General features: G+C 33.4%; 2 protein-coding genes across 4 annotated transcripts; one reads left to right on the top strand and one right to left on the bottom strand.

The window, feature by feature from the left end:
* Positions 1-6,043: 6,043 nt before the first annotated feature.
* LOC146951941 (cysteine-rich receptor-like protein kinase 26) lies at positions 6,044-14,908 on the top strand. 3 transcript variants are annotated; one of them, XM_085756767.1, is made up of 7 exons: positions 6,338-7,275; positions 12,903-13,019; positions 13,153-13,295; positions 13,374-13,584; positions 13,699-13,936; positions 14,039-14,189; positions 14,331-14,793. In XM_085756767.1, the coding sequence occupies exons 1-7, from the start codon at positions 6,414-6,416 to the stop codon at positions 14,646-14,648; spliced, it is 2,040 nt and encodes a 679-aa protein (XP_085612893.1). In that variant the 5' UTR covers positions 6,338-6,413; the 3' UTR covers positions 14,649-14,793. The 3 variants fall into 3 exon arrangements, with proteins under 3 accessions (XP_085612886.1, XP_085612893.1, XP_085612878.1); XM_085756752.1 differs by lacking the exon at positions 6,338-7,275 and adding an exon at positions 10,727-11,798 and having other exon boundaries at positions 14,331-14,908; XM_085756760.1 differs by lacking the exons at positions 12,903-13,019; positions 13,153-13,295; positions 13,374-13,584; ... (1 more) ...; positions 14,039-14,189; positions 14,331-14,793 and adding an exon at positions 7,929-8,144 and having other exon boundaries at positions 6,044-7,275.
* A 1,377-nt stretch (positions 14,909-16,285) lies between these two features.
* AOS (allene oxide synthase) lies at positions 16,286-18,263 on the bottom strand. The gene has a single exon (XM_085756777.1). It carries the CDS (start codon positions 18,219-18,221, stop codon positions 16,647-16,649), a length of 1,575 nt encoding a protein of 524 aa, XP_085612903.1. The 5' UTR covers positions 18,222-18,263; the 3' UTR covers positions 16,286-16,646.
* Between the last annotated feature and the right edge of the window lie 787 nt (positions 18,264-19,050).

Raw genomic sequence — 19,050 nt, 5'->3', positions numbered from 1 at the left:
TGTGTTATGTCACTAATTTCAATACTGTTTTTGCATACATACTAGGTTCCCACAATTCTATTTGTATTTTCCTGAGTTTGGCCCACACCAAACAGTCTAGCCATGCCAAAATCTGCTATCTTTGGATTCATCTCTTCATCTAATAGAATGTTGCTTGCTTTGAGATCACGATGAATAATACGCAGCCAAGAATCCTCATGAAGGCAAAGAATTCCTCGAGCAGTACCTACAATGATTTTATACCTTCTGTTCCAGTTTAATTGTGATCTTGGTTTGATCTACATAGAAACATAAAAAAAACAAATATGAATCGTTGAACTATTTGATTAAGTTGTCTTCAATCACAGCAAAATAAATAGAGATACGTTTCAGTTCAACATATATTAAAACCTACCAAAAATGAAGTAATCAAGGCTCTTATTCTGAACAAATTCATATACAAGTAGTCTTTCTCTTCCTTCTATACAGAAACCAAGTAACCTAACTAAATTTCGATGTTGAAGCTTAGCCACTAAAAGCACTTCATTCATTCATAAATTCTAGATCTTTTGACAGCAATCTCTTGTCTAGTGGAGAGAGCCTTCCCTAAAAATACGTTCGATTTTTACAAAGTAAGATAACATTATTCAGAATGAATAGTTGTTTATAGGCCTCTCTCTTGTCCAGTGGAGAGAGCCTTCTCAACAAGTACCTGAGTATGAAACGATATTTAATAATGTTATCTTACTTTGTAAACAGTCCCAAATACGCCTTGTCCGAGTTTATTATAATCAAAAAACTCACCCGTTGCATCTCTTATTGTGTCGAAGTTGAATCGCAATGACTCAGAAATTTCAATTTCACCATCTTCATTTTCTTCTCGAGCTTCACATGGGAACAAGTTAAATTGTAGAAGTTTTCATGTAATATGAGACTAACATTTACATTTAGATTCATTGCAGTTTAAATTAATCTATATTTGTTAGAAATAATTTTTTAGCATGAACTTCATCTCCTCTGATATTCCTTTTCCCTTTCTTTAAATATAGTAATTCTAGGGGGTGTTTGAATAAGTCGTGCTTTGAATTACAGAATAAGAAGAAAAAAAAATATCTTCTAGTTGCAAACTGAATTTTTATATGGCATGGTTTAATAGAATGAATTACCATAGTGACCAGCAATTTAGAAATGTCCGGTAAATATAGCTCGGATGGAAAAATACTCCAGACACATTTGAAATATTGGAGCGTGATTTCGAATTCGTAATTTCCCACTTCTCAGCGGTTAGTTTTTGTGAGTTAGCCACTAGGCTCTTTAGGAAAGAAAAAAGAAACTAAATACTTTGTTTATTATGTTCGGTATATATTTTCTCTCTTCTTTAAATTGTTATGCCACAATGCAGTGTTGTCAAATATCAGCCATGGTGGATATCGGTGGCGGGTTTTTGAATTCCTACCATTGGTCAATTTTGTGAAGGATTGTGGCGCCACAAGGTCATACTTAGATATGACGGCACCGATTAATAAATTTGCAAATGTGCACCTTTTTATTTTAACAAAAATGTTCATTTGGCACTATTCAAACAAATTTAAAATAAACAACTAATTTTGTCAATTTCATTAAATTAGTCAAGAAAAAAATCTAAAATCTCTATCACACCAAGGCACATTTTTCTCGTTTCCATTTTTCAGAAATCGCTATTTCGTTTATGTTGATGTTATGTTATACCCTCGATTTTAAATCCAACCGCTATTTCTTCTTCCTCATTTTAGATCACAAAATGCATCTTTCTCTTGTTATTGTGACATAATTTTTTTTTTTTTAAGAAACTAAATTAGTCCGCTCAAATGGACATTAGAGAGAATCAAACATAAAATCTTGAAGAAAAGCACACTCTAAGATCTCAATCCTACATCATTAGACCAACTCAAATGAGTTGTTATCGTGACATAATTTTTGAGTAAATAGTCAATTACCTCCCTGAAATTGTAAGTTTCGTCAATTACCCCCCTGAAATTAACAAAACTTCAATTACCCCCCTGAAATTGCACAACGTTAATCAATTTACCCCCTCGGTCAAATTTTTCTGTTAGTCAAGATGATGTTTTGCAAATACCCCCCTAAAGTTTTGCACTTATGTTCAAAATGCCCCCTGAACTTGAAAATTTATATATATTTTTTTCTTATCCTTAAAAGTGATTGCATTATCACTAAATTGTGGAGCATATTAGCTAAATTTTGACGGTATACAACCATATATTGGTAGTATGGTAGAACAAAACTTAGCTAATATGGACTAATTATCCAAACAATGTAGTTTAAGCCAATCCTTTTAAGCACATCCTAAAAACATACCACTCACTAAAATTACTCTATCTAAACAGACATTGAGGTTTCTCTCTGTTTGCGACATTAAGGAATTCTAGCAATAGGAAAGTGAATCTATGAAAATTTGACTAGTTAAGGAATTCATAATCGAGGCTCCAACTTCTAACAACCTTAAGACAATACTAACTACCTGCAAATATGATTAGAAAATGGTAGCTAGGAATATATAGAATCCGGAAAATGGTAGCATATATTGCACCATCCTTTTGAAAATTATTGTAGGTTTTACCAAATACTGCCAATTTGTTCTACCATACTGTCAATATATGATTGTATATCGTCAAAAACTTAGCTAATATGCTTCACAATTCAGTGATAATGCAATCACTTTTAAGGATAAGAAGAAAAAAAATCAAGTTTAGGGGGCATTTTGCACATAAGTGTAAAACTTTAGGGGGGTATTTGCAAAACGTCATGTTTACTAACAGAAAAATTTGACGGAAGGGGTAAATTGATTAACATTGTGCAATTTCAGGGGGGTAATTGAAGTTTTGTTAATTTCAGGGGGGTAATTGACGAAACTTACAATTTCAAGGGGGGTAATTGACTATTTACTCCATAATTTTTAGTTAGAAGGTTTGACTTTCATATGAAGTCGGGGAAAAGTGATCGAGTTTGTCGGATTGGATGAATTAGGATTACATATTTCTAATTTAAGGGGTGAATTTTTTTTCTAGGTTGTCAATCCTTTTTGTGGTTTTTCTTGGGTTGTTTAATGTTGTCTTTTTGACACGTAAATATGGGAAGCAGATTCTCTCCTGCCTATCTCTCATGCCTTTCGTCCCGCTCTTAATATGAACCATCGATCAATTAATGTGTTGTTGGCTACCAATAGTTGACTGAAATCAACGATCCAGATCGCATAGGACCGTCCTGCGGCTGTAGAGGATTCGGGCCCATAAATAAGTAATCTAACAAAATGGATGTAAGTTAATAAACTTTATCTGATGAAGGTACAAAACTAACCATCGATCAATTAATGTGTTGTTGGCTACCAATAGTTGACTGAAATCAACGATCCAGATCGCATAGGACCGTCCTGCGGCTGTAGAGGATTCGGGCCCATAAATAAGTAATCTAACAAAATGGATGTAAGTTAATAAACTTTATCTGATGAAGGTACAAAACTAACCTTAAATCCTTATTTATTAATTTTGTTACGTTTGCAGCAATTTAACCTAATTTTTTCCCGCTCATTTGCTTTATTAGGTTTGCAATTATTTAACCTAACAAATTCTATCTAAAAAATGCATCGCACCAATTTTATTCCTATCCTCTTGCCTTTTTTTTTTGAAGAAAATATTTTCTACACTTATTTGATGTTGCACGTTTATTCTAGAAACTATGAGCATATCAATGATCACGTTTGATGCCTTCTATTTTATACTTTTTTTTCGGCTACCCTAATTTCCATGTAAACTTGGTTATATATACCTGAATTATTGATAGGATTACCGAATTTTCTTTTATAATATTTTCAGATGTCATACATTTTATGAAGTGTTTTATTTTCTCTACTATGAATTATCACGTGTTATTTTTTCACTGTTACCTATTATATATTGCATTTTATTATTCGTATGTCAATCCCTTTACAATAAACCCGAGCGGAGCACGGGTCAAAAATCTAGTTTATTAGTTATTATAAATAACAAAGATAAATAATGTTTTGGTTGAGATTAAAATATGCACACTTACTGATTTACAAATTCATGTTAGTGTAAATTAGTGATTCCATATTTAAATAAAAAAATATATATATTCACAAGTAATCTAGCATGATGTATACAAAGCAACATGCTCATGTTCATGTAAGGGGCTTAGCTATTTCTTCACTCCTACTTTTTTCTTCTTTTGACAAGTCAATGAATACTTGTCTTCCAAGAAAGTTTCCATGTCTTTTATGTTGTTGATTAGCTGGCACCAACTTCCTTCAATCTAAATTTCTTGTTTATTTGACGAATATTGGTCAACTATTATTAATATTAGCACAAATAATTGTCCAAGACTTGCTCCTTGTGTGGTCCAAAATGTCTGTAAATGTTTCCTCATTTCAGTCTCAGTCAATGGGTCAACTACGCTGCTAAGCTGTTCTGCTCTTATTTTCTTTCTAATTTTAGAAAACACGAATTAATTGGTATTTTTTAAAGACCGAACTAATTGGTATTTGAAACCTATAAAATTTCCATTAACTGAGGAAGTATTAAATAACGGGTGACACGTCTTGAATGTTATTCTCTTCAAGCAATAAGACGGTTAATGAGCTTTACGAAAAGATAAATTATCCTTATTTATTAATTTTGTTACGTTTGCAGCAATTTAACCTAATTTTTTCCCGTTCATTAGCTTTATTAGGTTTGCAATTATTTAACCTAACAAATTCCATTTAAAAAAATGCATCGCACCAATTTTATTCCTATCCTCTTGCCTTTTTTTTTTAAGAAAATATTTTCTACACTTATTTGATGCTGCACGTTTGTTCTAGAAACCATGAGCATATCAATGATCATGTTTGATGCCTTCTATTTTATACTTTTTTTTCGGCTACCTTAATTTCCATGTAAACTTGGTTATATATACCTGAATTATTGATAGGATTACCGAATTTTCTTTTATAATATTTTCAGATGTCATACATTTTATGAAGTGTTTTATTTTGTCTACTATGAATTATCACGTGTTATTTTTTCACCGTTACCTATTATATATTACATTTTATTATTCGTATGTCAATCCCTTTACAATAAACCCGAGCGGAGCACGGGTCAAAAATCTAGTTTATTAGTTATTATAAATAACAAAGATAAATAATGTTTTGGTTGAGATTAAAATATGCACACTTACTGATTTACAAATTCATGTTAGTGTAAATTAGTGATTCCATATTTAAATAAAAAATATATATATTCACAAGTAATCTAGCATGATGTATACAAAGCAACATGCTCATGTTCATGTAAGGGGCTTAGCTATTTCTTCACTCCTACTTTTTTCTTCTTTTGACAAGTCAATGAATACTTGTCTTCCAAGAAAGTTTCCATGTCTTTTATGTTGTTGATTAGCTGGCACCAACTTCCTTCAATCTAAATTTCTTGTTTATTTGACGAATATTGGTCAACTATTATTAATATTAGCACAAATAATTGTCCAAGACTTGCTCCTTGTGTGGTCCAAAATGTCTGTAAATGTTTCCTCATTTCAGTCTCAGTCAATGGGTCAACTACGCTGCTAAGCTGTTCTGCTCTTATTTTCTTTCTAATTTTAGAAAACACGAATTAATTGGTATTTTTTAAAGACCGAACTAATTGGTATTTGAAACCTATAAAATTTCCATTAACGGAGGAAGTATTAAATAACGGGTGACACGTCTTGAATGTTATTCTCTTCAAGCAATAAGACGGTTAATGAGCTTTACGAAAAGATAAATTATTAAGGAGAACCTAAATTCAATTTCTAGTTGAGCAATTTTGGCCAAACTGCAAACTCCAGATTACATGACTATAAAAAATATATATTATTTTCAAAGTTTAGTATCTTAAAAAAAGTAGCTCAAATGATCTAGCTTAAATAAGGTTCGGTATAGTAGTTAATGTTTGGTTGCGAGTTGGCTATCCTATCATCTTTAATATAAATATTCCGTAGTGTTATTAGAGAAATATGTATAAGTTGCATAAATATGACGTAACGTTATAGAAACCGCTCATTAGTAGTTTACGAAACTCAAAGAATGATTCTTAAAACAAGATCATCGGAGATGCTCTACCAGCTTGCACTGGTAGTAGCCAAATCCATAATGATTTGGATTTCCTACTACCTAGGATGTTTGTAACCGTTCACAACCATTCGATTTCAAATTGATAGTCAAGATGGTTTATAAATAATTCTACTTATGAATAATCTAAACCGTTTGATCTCAAATCAACAGTCAAGATCTCCTACTACGTTGAATTGTGTATAGCCGGCCAAATTCTTGGTCAATAAAAGCTCATCCACTTCTATCTAAAGCTTCAAAATATTCACAATTATTGTCTGTTATTTCTTATACAATGTCGTCTTCATTTCTCTATTCTCTCCTTCTCATATTCATTTTCACATCTCAACTCACCACAGCTACCACTGACACTGCAAACAAATTCCAATACTTCTGTGATCAAAATAATAATGGTGGTAACTACACAACCAACAGCACCTACCACAAAAACCTTAACACCCTTCTATCCACTCTCACTTCCAACAAAGAAATCAACTACGGCTTCTATAATTCCTCTTATGGCAACAACAGTGACAAAGTAAACGCGATTGGACTGTGCAGAGGAGATATCAAACCAAATGATTGTCAAAATTGCCTCAAAAATTCAACTGTTCTTCTAACACAACATTGTCAAAACCGAAAAGAAGCAATTGGATGGTACGATGATGAAAAATGCATGTTGCGTTACTCAAACCGTTCAATATTTGGTCTCGATGAAATTGGACCTGCTTATTTTGTTTGGAATACAAACAACGCAACAAATGAGGTTGAGTTTAACAAAGTGGTGAAAAAATTGTTGGATAGTTTAAGAAGCAGAGCTGCATCTGGTGACAGTGACCTTAAATATGCTGTAGGAAGTGACCTGGTTGGTCCAAATAATAATCAAACCATATATGGTCTTGTTCAATGCACACCTGATTTGTCTAAAACATTGTGTGATAATTGTTTGGTTCAATCTATCAAAGAAATTTCAAATTGTTGTAACAATAGGTTAGGTGTTAGAATTGTTAGACCAAGTTGTAATTTGAGATATGAAACCAATTCACTCTTCTATCAAACAACGTCATCAGATTCACCCGCACCATCACCGGTGCCTGTTCCAGTGCCATCATTCTCAACACCTCCTCCGATTGCACAAAACAATACTTCCTCTCAAGGTATTTATAATATTAAACTTGTCAATAGATCTATAGAAAATTTTACCTATTGTATATCTGTTAAAAAATATTTCAAAATCAAATTTATGGTGGTTTTTGAATGTGTTTTTACTATATCTTTGATGTATTAAATATTGGCTTAATTACTCTTTTAGTACCTTAACTTATTTTTTGATTTCGTTTTGGTCTCTTAAGTTATTAACGTTACAATTTAGTCTCTTAACTTACTTTTTGGTTTCGTTTTGGTCCCTTAACTATTAAAAGTTTCGTTTTGGTCCCTTAACTTATTTTTTTGTTTCGATTTGGTCCCTTAACTTATTTTTTGGTTTCGTTTTGGTCCCTTAACTTATTTTTTGGTTTCGTTTTGGTCCCTTAACTCTAAAACATTCATCCTAACGTAAAGGACCAAAGTGGTTGACGGAGGAAGAGTTAAGGGACCAAAACGAAAGCAAAAAATAAGTTAATGGACCAAAACGAAACTTTTAATAGTTAAGGGACCAAAACGAAACCAAAAAGTAACTTAAGGGACCAAATTGCAACGTTAATAACTTATGGGACTAAAATGTAACCAACAAATAACTTAAGGGACCAAATCATTAATTAAGCCTTAAATATTTAATGTCTCACTTAGGTGTTAATTCTTGTTTTTGCAGATAAAGGCAACACGTCAAGAAATGTCGTCCCTGTAATTTCATTGATGTTGATTTTATTGTGTTCATTGTTATCATCTTTTTGATCAATTAAGAACAAGGAAATCCAAGGAAATAATTTGAATGTACTACTATGTATTGCATATTAAAGGAAACACAAGGAAATAATTTGAATATTATGTTGGTGTGAATAAATAAAGGTGAACGACCATAAAATACCCTAGAGTTTTGTTGAGTACCGTATCCAACTTCCCGTCATTTGATACTTATTTTTTATGGGTCTTGTTAACGAGTGTCCCCGGGGCACTCTTTAAGGATTCCAAAAAAAGAAATTATTATACAAAAAAGTCAAATATTTCAATTTCCGATACATTGATTACACGTATTTTCATGATAAGTTACCTTTTATAGGCCTTAACCAGTGCTCCGGGGACACTGATAACATTTCCCATTTTTTATACTCAATTATATTCCGGTTTCATGATATGTTCTAGACGCCCCTTTGCTTGCACGGGACCCATAAGAACCATGGCATGAAACTCACTTAGGACGGCACTGGAATAATGGCCCTTGAAGACAATTTGAACCCTCATGTCTGGATCCAAAGTCATCTCCTCATAATCTGCTCACAAAATGTCCATTGAGATTCACAATCCACGTTGAAATAAATTAAATATGAATTTTTTTAATTCTCCAATCATTTGAAACTATTATCTCAAAGTTACAATTTCTTGATTGTTATAAGTCATTTCCACACACAACAACGTCTCTACCACCTTTTTTAATCTTGTCGAGGCTTTTATCGCATGCAGGTGAACATGACTAGAGGTGTCAATATCATGAGGCCTTGAAATTTTGGCCCCAACCCACATAGTAAGGGGGCTTGAAAATTCACAAGATTAAAAGTGCAAGCCCACAAATAAAAAAATAAAAAGGCCCCAAAATTTCTATAAACATTTTTTTTACCGTAAAAAAAAAAAATTTACCGTAAAAAAACTTTTTTTTACCGAAATTTTTTTTTTACCGTAAATATTTTTTTACCGTAAAAAAAAGTTTTTTTACCAAAAAAAATATTTGAAATAATTAATATGGAGCTTTTTTAGACCCACAAATAAATAGATTTTATAGTGGGGCTTGGCCCCAAATAATTTTGGGAATTAGGGGGCTTTAATTTAGTGGGTTTGGTGGAGGCTTTTTTGAGTGGGTTTTGAAATTTGGGGCTCTATTGACACCTCTAAACATGACATACTCCTTGATACTAATAATTACCTGGATTCGCTGTGTTCCAAATACCTTTCTTATTTATGGATTCTCTATTTACAACTGGTCAATCCCAAGTTGCTTTTTCTATTCTCAAACAAACCAATTCCCCTCATTTTTTCACTTTCGACATTGCACTTTTTTATCTTTCCCATTTGAATGACATTTCCAATATTTCACATGTTCTTACACACATGTTGATGATGCCTTACTATCCAAGTCATGATATGCTTTTAATAAACTTTGGTATTCCTTTTGTAAAATGAACGCCATGCGCAAGTGTACCAACTCTTGGGTCTAATGGTTATTGAGTTAGGGCTTGGAATCTCTGTCAATGTTTAGATTTTACTCGATCGTACTAAGTTCATTAAATTGGGTCGTCTCAATAAGATGAATGTCATGCTTTCTCAAGGTTTTGTGCCACATAAAGGTAGTTGTGTTGCGCGAATACAAGCAGTTTGCAAAGAAGTTAGTACTGCTGCTACAAATGATAAGCAAAATGAGAGAAGAGTGTAAAAATGTACTTTTCTACTGCTTATCATAGTTTACAAGCAGTTGTGTACATTTCTACTGCTGCCATAGAAAAATAGATTTTGAAAAAAATGTCTTATGCTAGTACTTTCCTCTTTATGCAAGTTTGATGACAGAGAATTTATTTGGTAGAATGTAATTTCTTTTGTTGCGAGTCTAAGTATAATTTAGTTGATATGTTACCATATAATTTCTTTAACTCTCACATGTTTTAGCATTTTATTTTTATGTTACTGTGGGCTGCTACAGATTGTGTTTTGCTATATATATATATATATATATATATATATATATATGGTACTGTCAAAATATACAAGAGAAATAAGATTTTATGCTATTGTTCTTCTAAGATAAATTACTTTGATGCTAAGATTTTATGCTATTGTGATTTGGTTCTAAAAAATTTACTGTTTAAATTATAAACAGAAAGAAAAAAATAGAAAAAAACTTACAAAGTTACCGGCATGTTTTACCAGAGTTACTTCAAGTAAGACTTAAAGATATTGGTAAACGATGAGGAACGTGATAATATAGATGTTACATCAAATGTAACTTACATGGAATTATTTTAAAATGTTTACATATAATGTATAAATTTGAGGGAGTCAATTTTGAGGTGGTCCAAGCACAAGACAAGAATAAACATAATTTACTTGGGGACTTCGGAAGTCACTATCTTCCCTATCAGTGATAGCAACTGGTGATTACATTCACTCACAAGCTTCCAAGAAGGAGCTTGAATGTGTGGAAATAAAGAAAGACTTTGACTAATCCCAATAAGAAAAGGGTGACAGAATTTGACTAGTAGTACCAATAGTATTAGGTTTGAATCGGTTTTGATTTGATCCAAAATTGTGATCCTATCTAAATATTACTCCCTCCGGTCCTATTTATAAGAGAAATTTGGGTCAACAAAAGTGAATGTATTTGGTCCAATTTTTTAACCAGATACATTAACTTTTGTTGACCAAAATTTCTCTTATAAATAGGACCGGAGGGAGTAAAATAATATCATCCAAAAAAACTGGTCTTGATTTTCAACTTGACTATACTTTGGCAACAAAGAATGTAATACGACATCTATAGCAACAGAAAGACCCTCCATTCTAAAATAAACGATGTCTTAGGTTTTTTTGCAAGCCCTACATCATTGCAACATAGAAGCTCATAATTCATATCCAAAAACAAAAACATAAAACACCAGAAACTTTTTTATCCCTGATTTGTTTCATCAAAAAATAACCAATATGGCTATTATTTCCTTGAGGCTAGATTCTTTTCATTGTTCAATCTTTCTCCTAATAATAATTTTCTCATCATCACAATTAGCTAACGCTGATAACACAACACAAAACTTCCACTACTTCTGTAATCCTAACAACGTATCAGGTACCTACACAGCCAACAGTATCTACCAAACAAACCTTCAAACACTTCTGTCTACTCTCACTTCCAACACACAAATCAACTATGGTTTCTACAATTTCTCAAACGGTGAAAACACAAACAAAGTAAACGCAATTGGTCTTTGCAGAGGCGATGTTAAGACTAACGAGTGTCTTAGTTGCCTCAACGGTTCAAGTAACAATCTCACACAGCTTTGTCCAAACCAAAAAGAAGCAATTGGTTGGTATGAAGATGAAAAATGCATGTTGCGTTATTCAGACCGTTCCATATTCCGGTTAATGGAAATAGGACCTGCATATTATGCAAACAACATGGTAAATGCAACAGATTTGAATGAGTTCAATCAAGTTGTTAGAGACTTGCTTGATAACTTGACTAGTAGAGCTGCATCTGGTGATTCTCGTTTAAAATATGCAGCGTCTAGGGCTCGTGGTCCTAATGATCAAAGCATATATGGACTTGTTCAGTGTACACCTGATTTATCCGAGTCAGATTGTAATTCGTGTTTGGTTCAGTCCATTGACCGTATACCTATTGATTGTTGTAAAGATAAGAATGGTGGAAGAGTTGTTAGGCCTAGTTGTAACATGAGATTTGAAACCGGTTTTCTCTTCTATGATCCTACAGCACCACCTCCTCCTCCTCCATCCACCACCACTAACACTTCCTCACCAGGTACTAGTTATTATGTTAAAATATCTTTTGATTTTGGGACTGTTTGGTAACACTAAAACATTAGCTTTTAGCTTTTAGCTTATAAGTTCGTTTGACAAAAAAAGTCCCGTTTGGTAACACTTTTTTCAATACGAGCTTATAGCTTATTTCACGAGCTTATAAGCTATTTTTCAGAAGCTATTCCAAGTAGCGTTTGAGCTTATAGCTTCTAGCTTATCATCTTTTATTACATTTTTACCCTTATTATTTTAATTAAAATCCACTTTTACCCTTAATATTCATTTATTACGTATATGATATATAAAATAAAACGAGGCTAGCTATTAAATTAACGTGTACATTTTAGTTTTGAGTCTATACGAACAACATCAAGTACGGTACAGGCACTTCAAAATTAATAATATACGATCTTTTTATAGCAATTTCTTTGTCTAAAAAGAAATTGTTCTCAGTGTGTATATATACAAACTTGTCTGTTCAATATTCATAGAACTTCTCTTTGTTTTTGTTCATTTAGCACTTTTGTTTTTTTTATCTTATGGGTGGATTATGTTGTATTTTGTTTTAAAATAAAATTGTATACTTTTCTTTTTTATAAAGTATAAAAACTGAATGAAAATAAATTCAAAATAAAATTTTAGCCAAGAAAACTAATTTAAAAGTCTTCAAAAAGAAAATGTATATAAATACTTAAATTATCGAATAATTTTTTTTTTTTGAACAAGAAATTACCAAGAAACAAGAAATATTTTTTCTCAATATTTATAACTTTTATTAAGAATCAAGAATGCCCTTTTATGTCATTTTACGCTTATCAGTCAGTTGAACCGCTAATTTTACCAAACACTTCAACTAGCTTATCAGTCATCAGTTATCAGCTAGCTTATCAGCTAAAAGCTATCAGCTAGCTTATCAGCTAAAAGCTATCAGCTAACCGCTATTTTTACCAAACAGAGCCTTTGTAAGCAAAGCATTAACACTTCCTCTCCATGTGGTTTTTTTATTTCCTTTTTTGTCTAATTGATGAAAAACCAATTTTTTTTACTGAACAGATTGTATTGTTTGAAGTTATGTAATGTCCCATGTTGAATTTGGTTTATACAGGAAATAGCAACACTACTACTGTTGTCATTGCCGTAGTAGTACCAGTTGTTGCTGTTGTGGTGCTCATTTTTATCTGCATCTATGTAAGAGTAAGGAAGCCAAGGAAAAAGTTTAAAAGTAAGTTGAAGTATTCATGTGAAGAAATTATTTCTAACAATGTTAGCTTTCACCAACAATGAAGAGAATTGTAATTGAAAATGTCATCTCATATCACATGAAAAGTTCTATTTTAACTTGTTTTCATGTGTAGTTCAAGAAGGAGAAGAAGATGAAGATGTTGAAATTGAAATTTCAGAGTCATTGCAATTCACTTTTGACACAATAAGAGATGCAACAGATGACTTTTCTGCCTCTAATAAACTTGGACAAGGTGGATTTGGGACGGTTTACAAAGTAAGCAACGCTGTTAAATATCACTTACTACTCAGTTACTCGTTGAGAACACATTATTCATGACTAACTTATTTTCAGGGTAGGCTCGCCAATGGACAAGAAATTGGTGTCAAAAGGTTGTCGAGGGATTCTGGCCAAGGAGATTTAGAATTTAAGAATGAAGTTGTTTTAGTGGCTAAACTTCAGCATCGAAATTTAGTTAGGCTACTTGGTTTCTGTATAGAAGGAAGAGAAAGACTACTTGTATATGAATTTGTTCCTAATAAGAGCCTTGATTACTTCATTTTTGGTAGGTTTTAATATATGTTGAACTGAAACGTATCTCTATTTATTTTGTTGTGATTGAAGACAACTTAATCACATAGTTCGACGATTCATATTTGTTTTTTATGTTTCTATGTAGATCAAACCAAGAGAACACAATTAAACTGGAACAGAAGGTATAAAATCATTGTAGGTACTGCTCGAGGAATTCTATACCTTCATGAGGATTCTCGGCTGCGTATTATTCATCGTGATCTCAAAGCAAGCAATATTCTCTTAGATGAAGAGATGAATCCTAAGATAGCAGATTTTGGCATGGCTAGACTGTTTGATGTGGACCAAACTCAGGAAAATACAAGCAGAATTGTGGGAACCTAGTAAGTATGCAAAAGAAGTGTTAGTTGATATAAATTGACCGAAGATGCATGGTTGTGGAAATATTCTACTTAGTTGAGAATAATTATTCGTATTGTTTGCAGCGGATATATGGCACCGGAATATGCAATGCATGGACAATTTTCAGTAAAGTCGGATGTATTTAGTTTTGGTGTATTGATTCTTGAGATTATAAGTGGCCACAAAAACAGTGGCATTCGACGTGGGACTAGTACGGAGTATTTACTCAGCTTTGTAAGTAAAGTAATCGATTAATTTCTTCCTATCATATCTTCCATATCGGTAGAAGTATGGAATTAGACGATAACGTGTAAGATTACATTGCTCTAGAAGTATAATATAACTTGCATTTTGCATATGTAAAAATTCTTGTAGGTATGGAGAAATTGGAGAGATGGGTCACCAACAAATATTATAGATCCCGCATTAAACAATGATTCAGTGAATGAAATAATGAGATGCATCCACATTGGGTTACTTTGTGTTCAAGAAAATGCAGCTAGCAGGCCAACTATGGCTTCTATTGTACTAATGCTTAATAGTCATTCTCTCACTCTCTCGAGACCTTCCGAACCTGCATTTTATGTAGATAGTGGAGCTGGAGACTTTCAAGACATGATGCAATCATGGGAGTCTAGTTCAGTTCAAGAATCAGTAAACGAGGCTTCGATTACAGAGCCATATCCTCGCTAGATTCAGATCATATAGGTGATAGCTATAATACATAGTCGATTCGATTTCAGAATAATAAATTTAATTTCTCATGTACGACATTGTGTTTAGAAACTCATTTAAGTGTTCATTTGAATAATAGTTTGCAAATTATGGTTTGATCCAACAGGAATGAACTTTCCTTTGCGAAACATGTAGTTTATATATCCTAAGGTGTAAAATTTTGACAAGTGCTTTGTGTGAAGAAGGTTTTTAAATTATGAGAGAACTACATTCTATCATATGCATAGGTAATCTTGTGACCATATAAGACTAGCTCGAATGCACACTTGTTGAGAAAACAAACAGAACAACTAAACTAATTCCTAACTGAATGGTAAAACAAATTAACAAAAAAATGAAGCAATCAAGAGGGTTTAACATATTCCAAACCTTGTTGAGAACATCAACAGAAGTGTATACTGGTGAGCCTTTAGTAGTGAGACAATATGCAGGCTTTAGAGTGAATTGTTCAGCTAAAATAATATTCCGAGATTTTAACATCTGTGAGTGCTTGGCTATATTTTCAACAACCAACCTTGGCAAATCTATTTTTCTATCCCTACTAGAAGCATACTGTATGGGCCACATCTATATTTAGCTATTACTAATTGCACCAGCAATTTATCCAGATTAGCTACTAGTTGCAAATATCCTTGAGTAATACACACTAACATTGAAGGTTCGATAAATGCAAAACCAAATTACATGGCCGATTTATGCTGCAGGAGGAGGGGGATGCATGCGCTAACATCGAGCAGCCTTCAATGAAAACTAGCCAAATTATGGAAACTATTCTGCTCTTGGAAGATGATACCACTAAGTAAAGATTGTATGAATTTCATTTTGCTTCACAAGAGGATTTGAGCCGCGTCTGGGTGAAGGCAACATGGATCCATCCTAGTTGTGTGTTTGCTTTGGTGGATTCGAAATTTCAGTCGGAGCAAACAAACACACAATAAATGTCAAAGTTGGATTCAGTTAGTTGAGTTGCCGTTGAAATATTGGAAACATAGACTATATTGTTTGAGATTGTTGGTAGCATTGGGACTCTAATTGCTTTATATTATATATAGTCAAGGGGGATCAAGTTTTCAACCATTTTGCATTTGTCCTTTATGACATTAGTGTCACAAGAAAATTGCGTAATAAAATCATGGTGCAACAAGAGGATTTTGCTCTTATATCGGCGAATATGAAAGATTTCATTCTATTTGCCACTCTGCCCCACATTACAAGAAGGTGAATTTGCTAAAATTAATGAGTTATAAACTAAAGAAACACATCAAACTTTCTCTAAAATTAGTGCATTACAGATTACAGTTTATGGATAGATTCCCTTAATATGAATAAAAAAAAAAAATGTACAAAAATAGACTGACACCCACTGTTTGGACTTAACTGAACTATTGAAAGGTGCATAAACCAAATAACCTTCCTGGAGTGCCTGCCTGCACTGTACGAATCAACGTCACGGATTCACTCAAAAGAATAGCCAATCAAAAGATTTAGGAAAAGAAATAATTTCTACGTGCTAGCTTAAATAAATGGACAAGTCATCTCATGAAAAAGTACACGTCTATAATCTATCAACAAAAATGAAATTACCACGTGTATACTATCATGCAATTCCCATCATTTTATTCTGAAAATCTAACTCCATATATATAGTACAATTGGTTTCAATTTCAAGCCTCATTCATACATTTAGACAATCGATAGTGGAGTGGACTACATAATTCCCTTTATCAAGGCCACCACTACTCCTATAGTGCATGATTGATCAGCCACCAACAACTACTAATTAAAGATCCAATCCAAGTGTACAAGTACAACAATATCTAGTATCCAAAAAACTACACTTAAATATCAACATCAACATTAAATGAAATCAAGACATACTAGCTAGTTTACAACATTACAATAACAATCATCTTATAACTACTCAATAAAAAAATCAAAAAGTTGTTAAAAAATTAGCTAGAAGCTTGATCTCTTTAGTGAGGTGAGGGTAATAGCAGGACCTAAAGGTGAATTTCCAACTTGAATCTCAAAGGAATCATACCTAAGAAAAAGTTCAACAACCAAAAGTCTTGAAATCAATGTGGTGAAATCTTTACCAGCACATTGTTTATTCCCAACAGTTGGAGATTGAGATTCTGGTCCATTAGACCAAAGCACATGTTTCAACAATTTCTCACCTTCATCACCAACAAATCTATCTGCAACAAATTCCTCTGCTCTATCAAAAATCTTAGGATCTTTAGTAGCAAAAGGTTGATATCCTAACAACAATTCACCTTTCTTAACCAAAAAACCATTTTCATGATTTTCAATCACCATGTCCCTTTTTGCTCTTCCAAATTGTAATGGAACCGGTGGATCAATACGAAAAGCTTCGTATACCACCGATTTCATCAACGGCATATTCTCCATGGCCGCCATAGTAATCTCCCCGCCAGCAGATCTAATTGCTCCTCTAATTTCCGTCGCTAATTTTGTATGCAACCTCACTCCACCGCGCCCGATCCATTTCATCAAATTAGGAAAAAACAGCTTAATCCCGCCAAACGAATTAAAACACGTTGCAAATAATAGATTATGACAAGCCTCCTCTTTTGAAACACCCAAACGCTCTGCTTCCTCGAGAGCAAATCCCGAGGAAGCATAAAAGAAATCATAAAGTCTTTGATAATCTTTCTTAATGAGCCGAAATGGGAGACGAAAATTATGTATCATAGAATCTTCCACAAACTTCGGTAGGCCCAGTTTCAGTACTGGACCTAACTGAAATAAAACCCATTTCTGAACCATTTTTGGACCGTCAAGTCCAAGTTCGGTGTCAACAGGGTTAACACCGAACAAAGCACGGTTCAAGAAATTAAATGCCGCTTGATCATTATTATCAGCAAAACTAGCGTTACCATTTTCAGCAAGTTGACTCTCCAAAGCATTAAAAAACTCTCTATAACATGACTGAAACTCTGCAATAACATGACGACTACGTGATTTAAGGAGAAAAAACATCAACTTCTTGAGCTGTTCATGTTTTGGTTCGGAGGGATCAAGGTAAGATAAAACTCTATAACCACCAGTGAGTTCTGTAGAAGGTGTGTATGTACCTGTGAAGACATCGGTTTTATCGATCTTCGATGCGTCGAAGAGGACGGGGAAGCTTTTACCATCAAGGAGTACAACTACGTTAGGGTTTTGAGCTATGAAAGGACCAGGAGGAACGTTAGTGCGGAAGATGGTTGACTGGTATTTTTGGATACGTGATTTGAAGTATTCATCACGACCTTGGTTGTAGAAATAGTCTAAACGGTCTTTGTAGGGTTGGATGAAAGGGATGCCATAGTCACCAGGGATTTTACGGATCGGAAGCTTGGTTGTTTGTGGTTGAGAGATGGAGACTTGGAAAGGTGGTTTTTCTGAAACTGAGGATCTTATAGGTGGAAGAAAGGTGGAGGAACGTCGTGATAAGGTGGTGGAAGAGGGTCTTTTTTGGTGTTTGAGGAGATTAGGAGAAGGAGTTGAAAGAGTAGAGGAAGCCATGCTTGGAGGTGGTGAATGATGATGGTGGTGTAGATAGTAGTTGAGTTGGTGAGAAGGTGGTGTTGTTATTTATAGAATATTAAATTGTGTGTGTATGTGTAGCTATGACCATTCTTCACGAGCTACAATGTCTATGTACTTTTATTGACCTGACAAAAAGAGATTAGAAAAATGTAGTTGTGAAAATACGTGCAATTATTTTCTTTCTTGCTTTTGGTGTACACACTGTCATTTGGTCACGCTTGTCTTCTCTAATTTTGGAGGAACAAGTAGTAAAATTTATGAAAACTATGGAGAGGACTTACCATATTCTAATGGGAGTAGTGTTATTTTTGAACAATATGAGACAACCAAAGATATGTATGGTTAATATTATTATTTTTATTTTTGTGTCAATGTTCACATTGTTTTGTGCTTTTAAGTTGTTTCAAAATAGATGTTCAAATAACATACGTCAGTTGAGGTATATGTAGAATGGATATTGATATGATGGGATCGAGAAAGATAGGTCGACCTTGAGCATCATCCGTCCAGATGAATATTGGAGGTTGCTATATGCTTGCACTCAACTCCCTCCATGATGAAATATAAACAAAAAGTTAGTGCATGTGGTGGGCTAAGTTTTTAACATTCATCTACCAGTTTTGTTAATATTTCATTTTAGACGGAGTATGTTTAAGTTAGTATAATAGCAAAGAGTGAGGAGGTATCAAGTGGAATGAGTTGTGTACCTTGCATTATGGTGAATGATGATTTTTATAGGCATCGTAAAGGAGTCGTTGGAGTGATGTAGTGGTCATTATGTATGGCGCCTTGTCAATGTTGGATC

The sequence above is a fragment of the Medicago sativa genome, chromosome 1, assembly GCF_051527215.1.
Source record: "Medicago sativa cultivar Bolivia chromosome 1, Bolivia_mono, whole genome shotgun sequence".
Classification (NCBI taxonomy): Eukaryota; Viridiplantae; Streptophyta; class Magnoliopsida; order Fabales; family Fabaceae; genus Medicago; species Medicago sativa.
The sequence above is the reverse complement of the archived record's forward strand: the minus strand, read 5'-3'. Positions and strand labels throughout refer to the sequence as shown.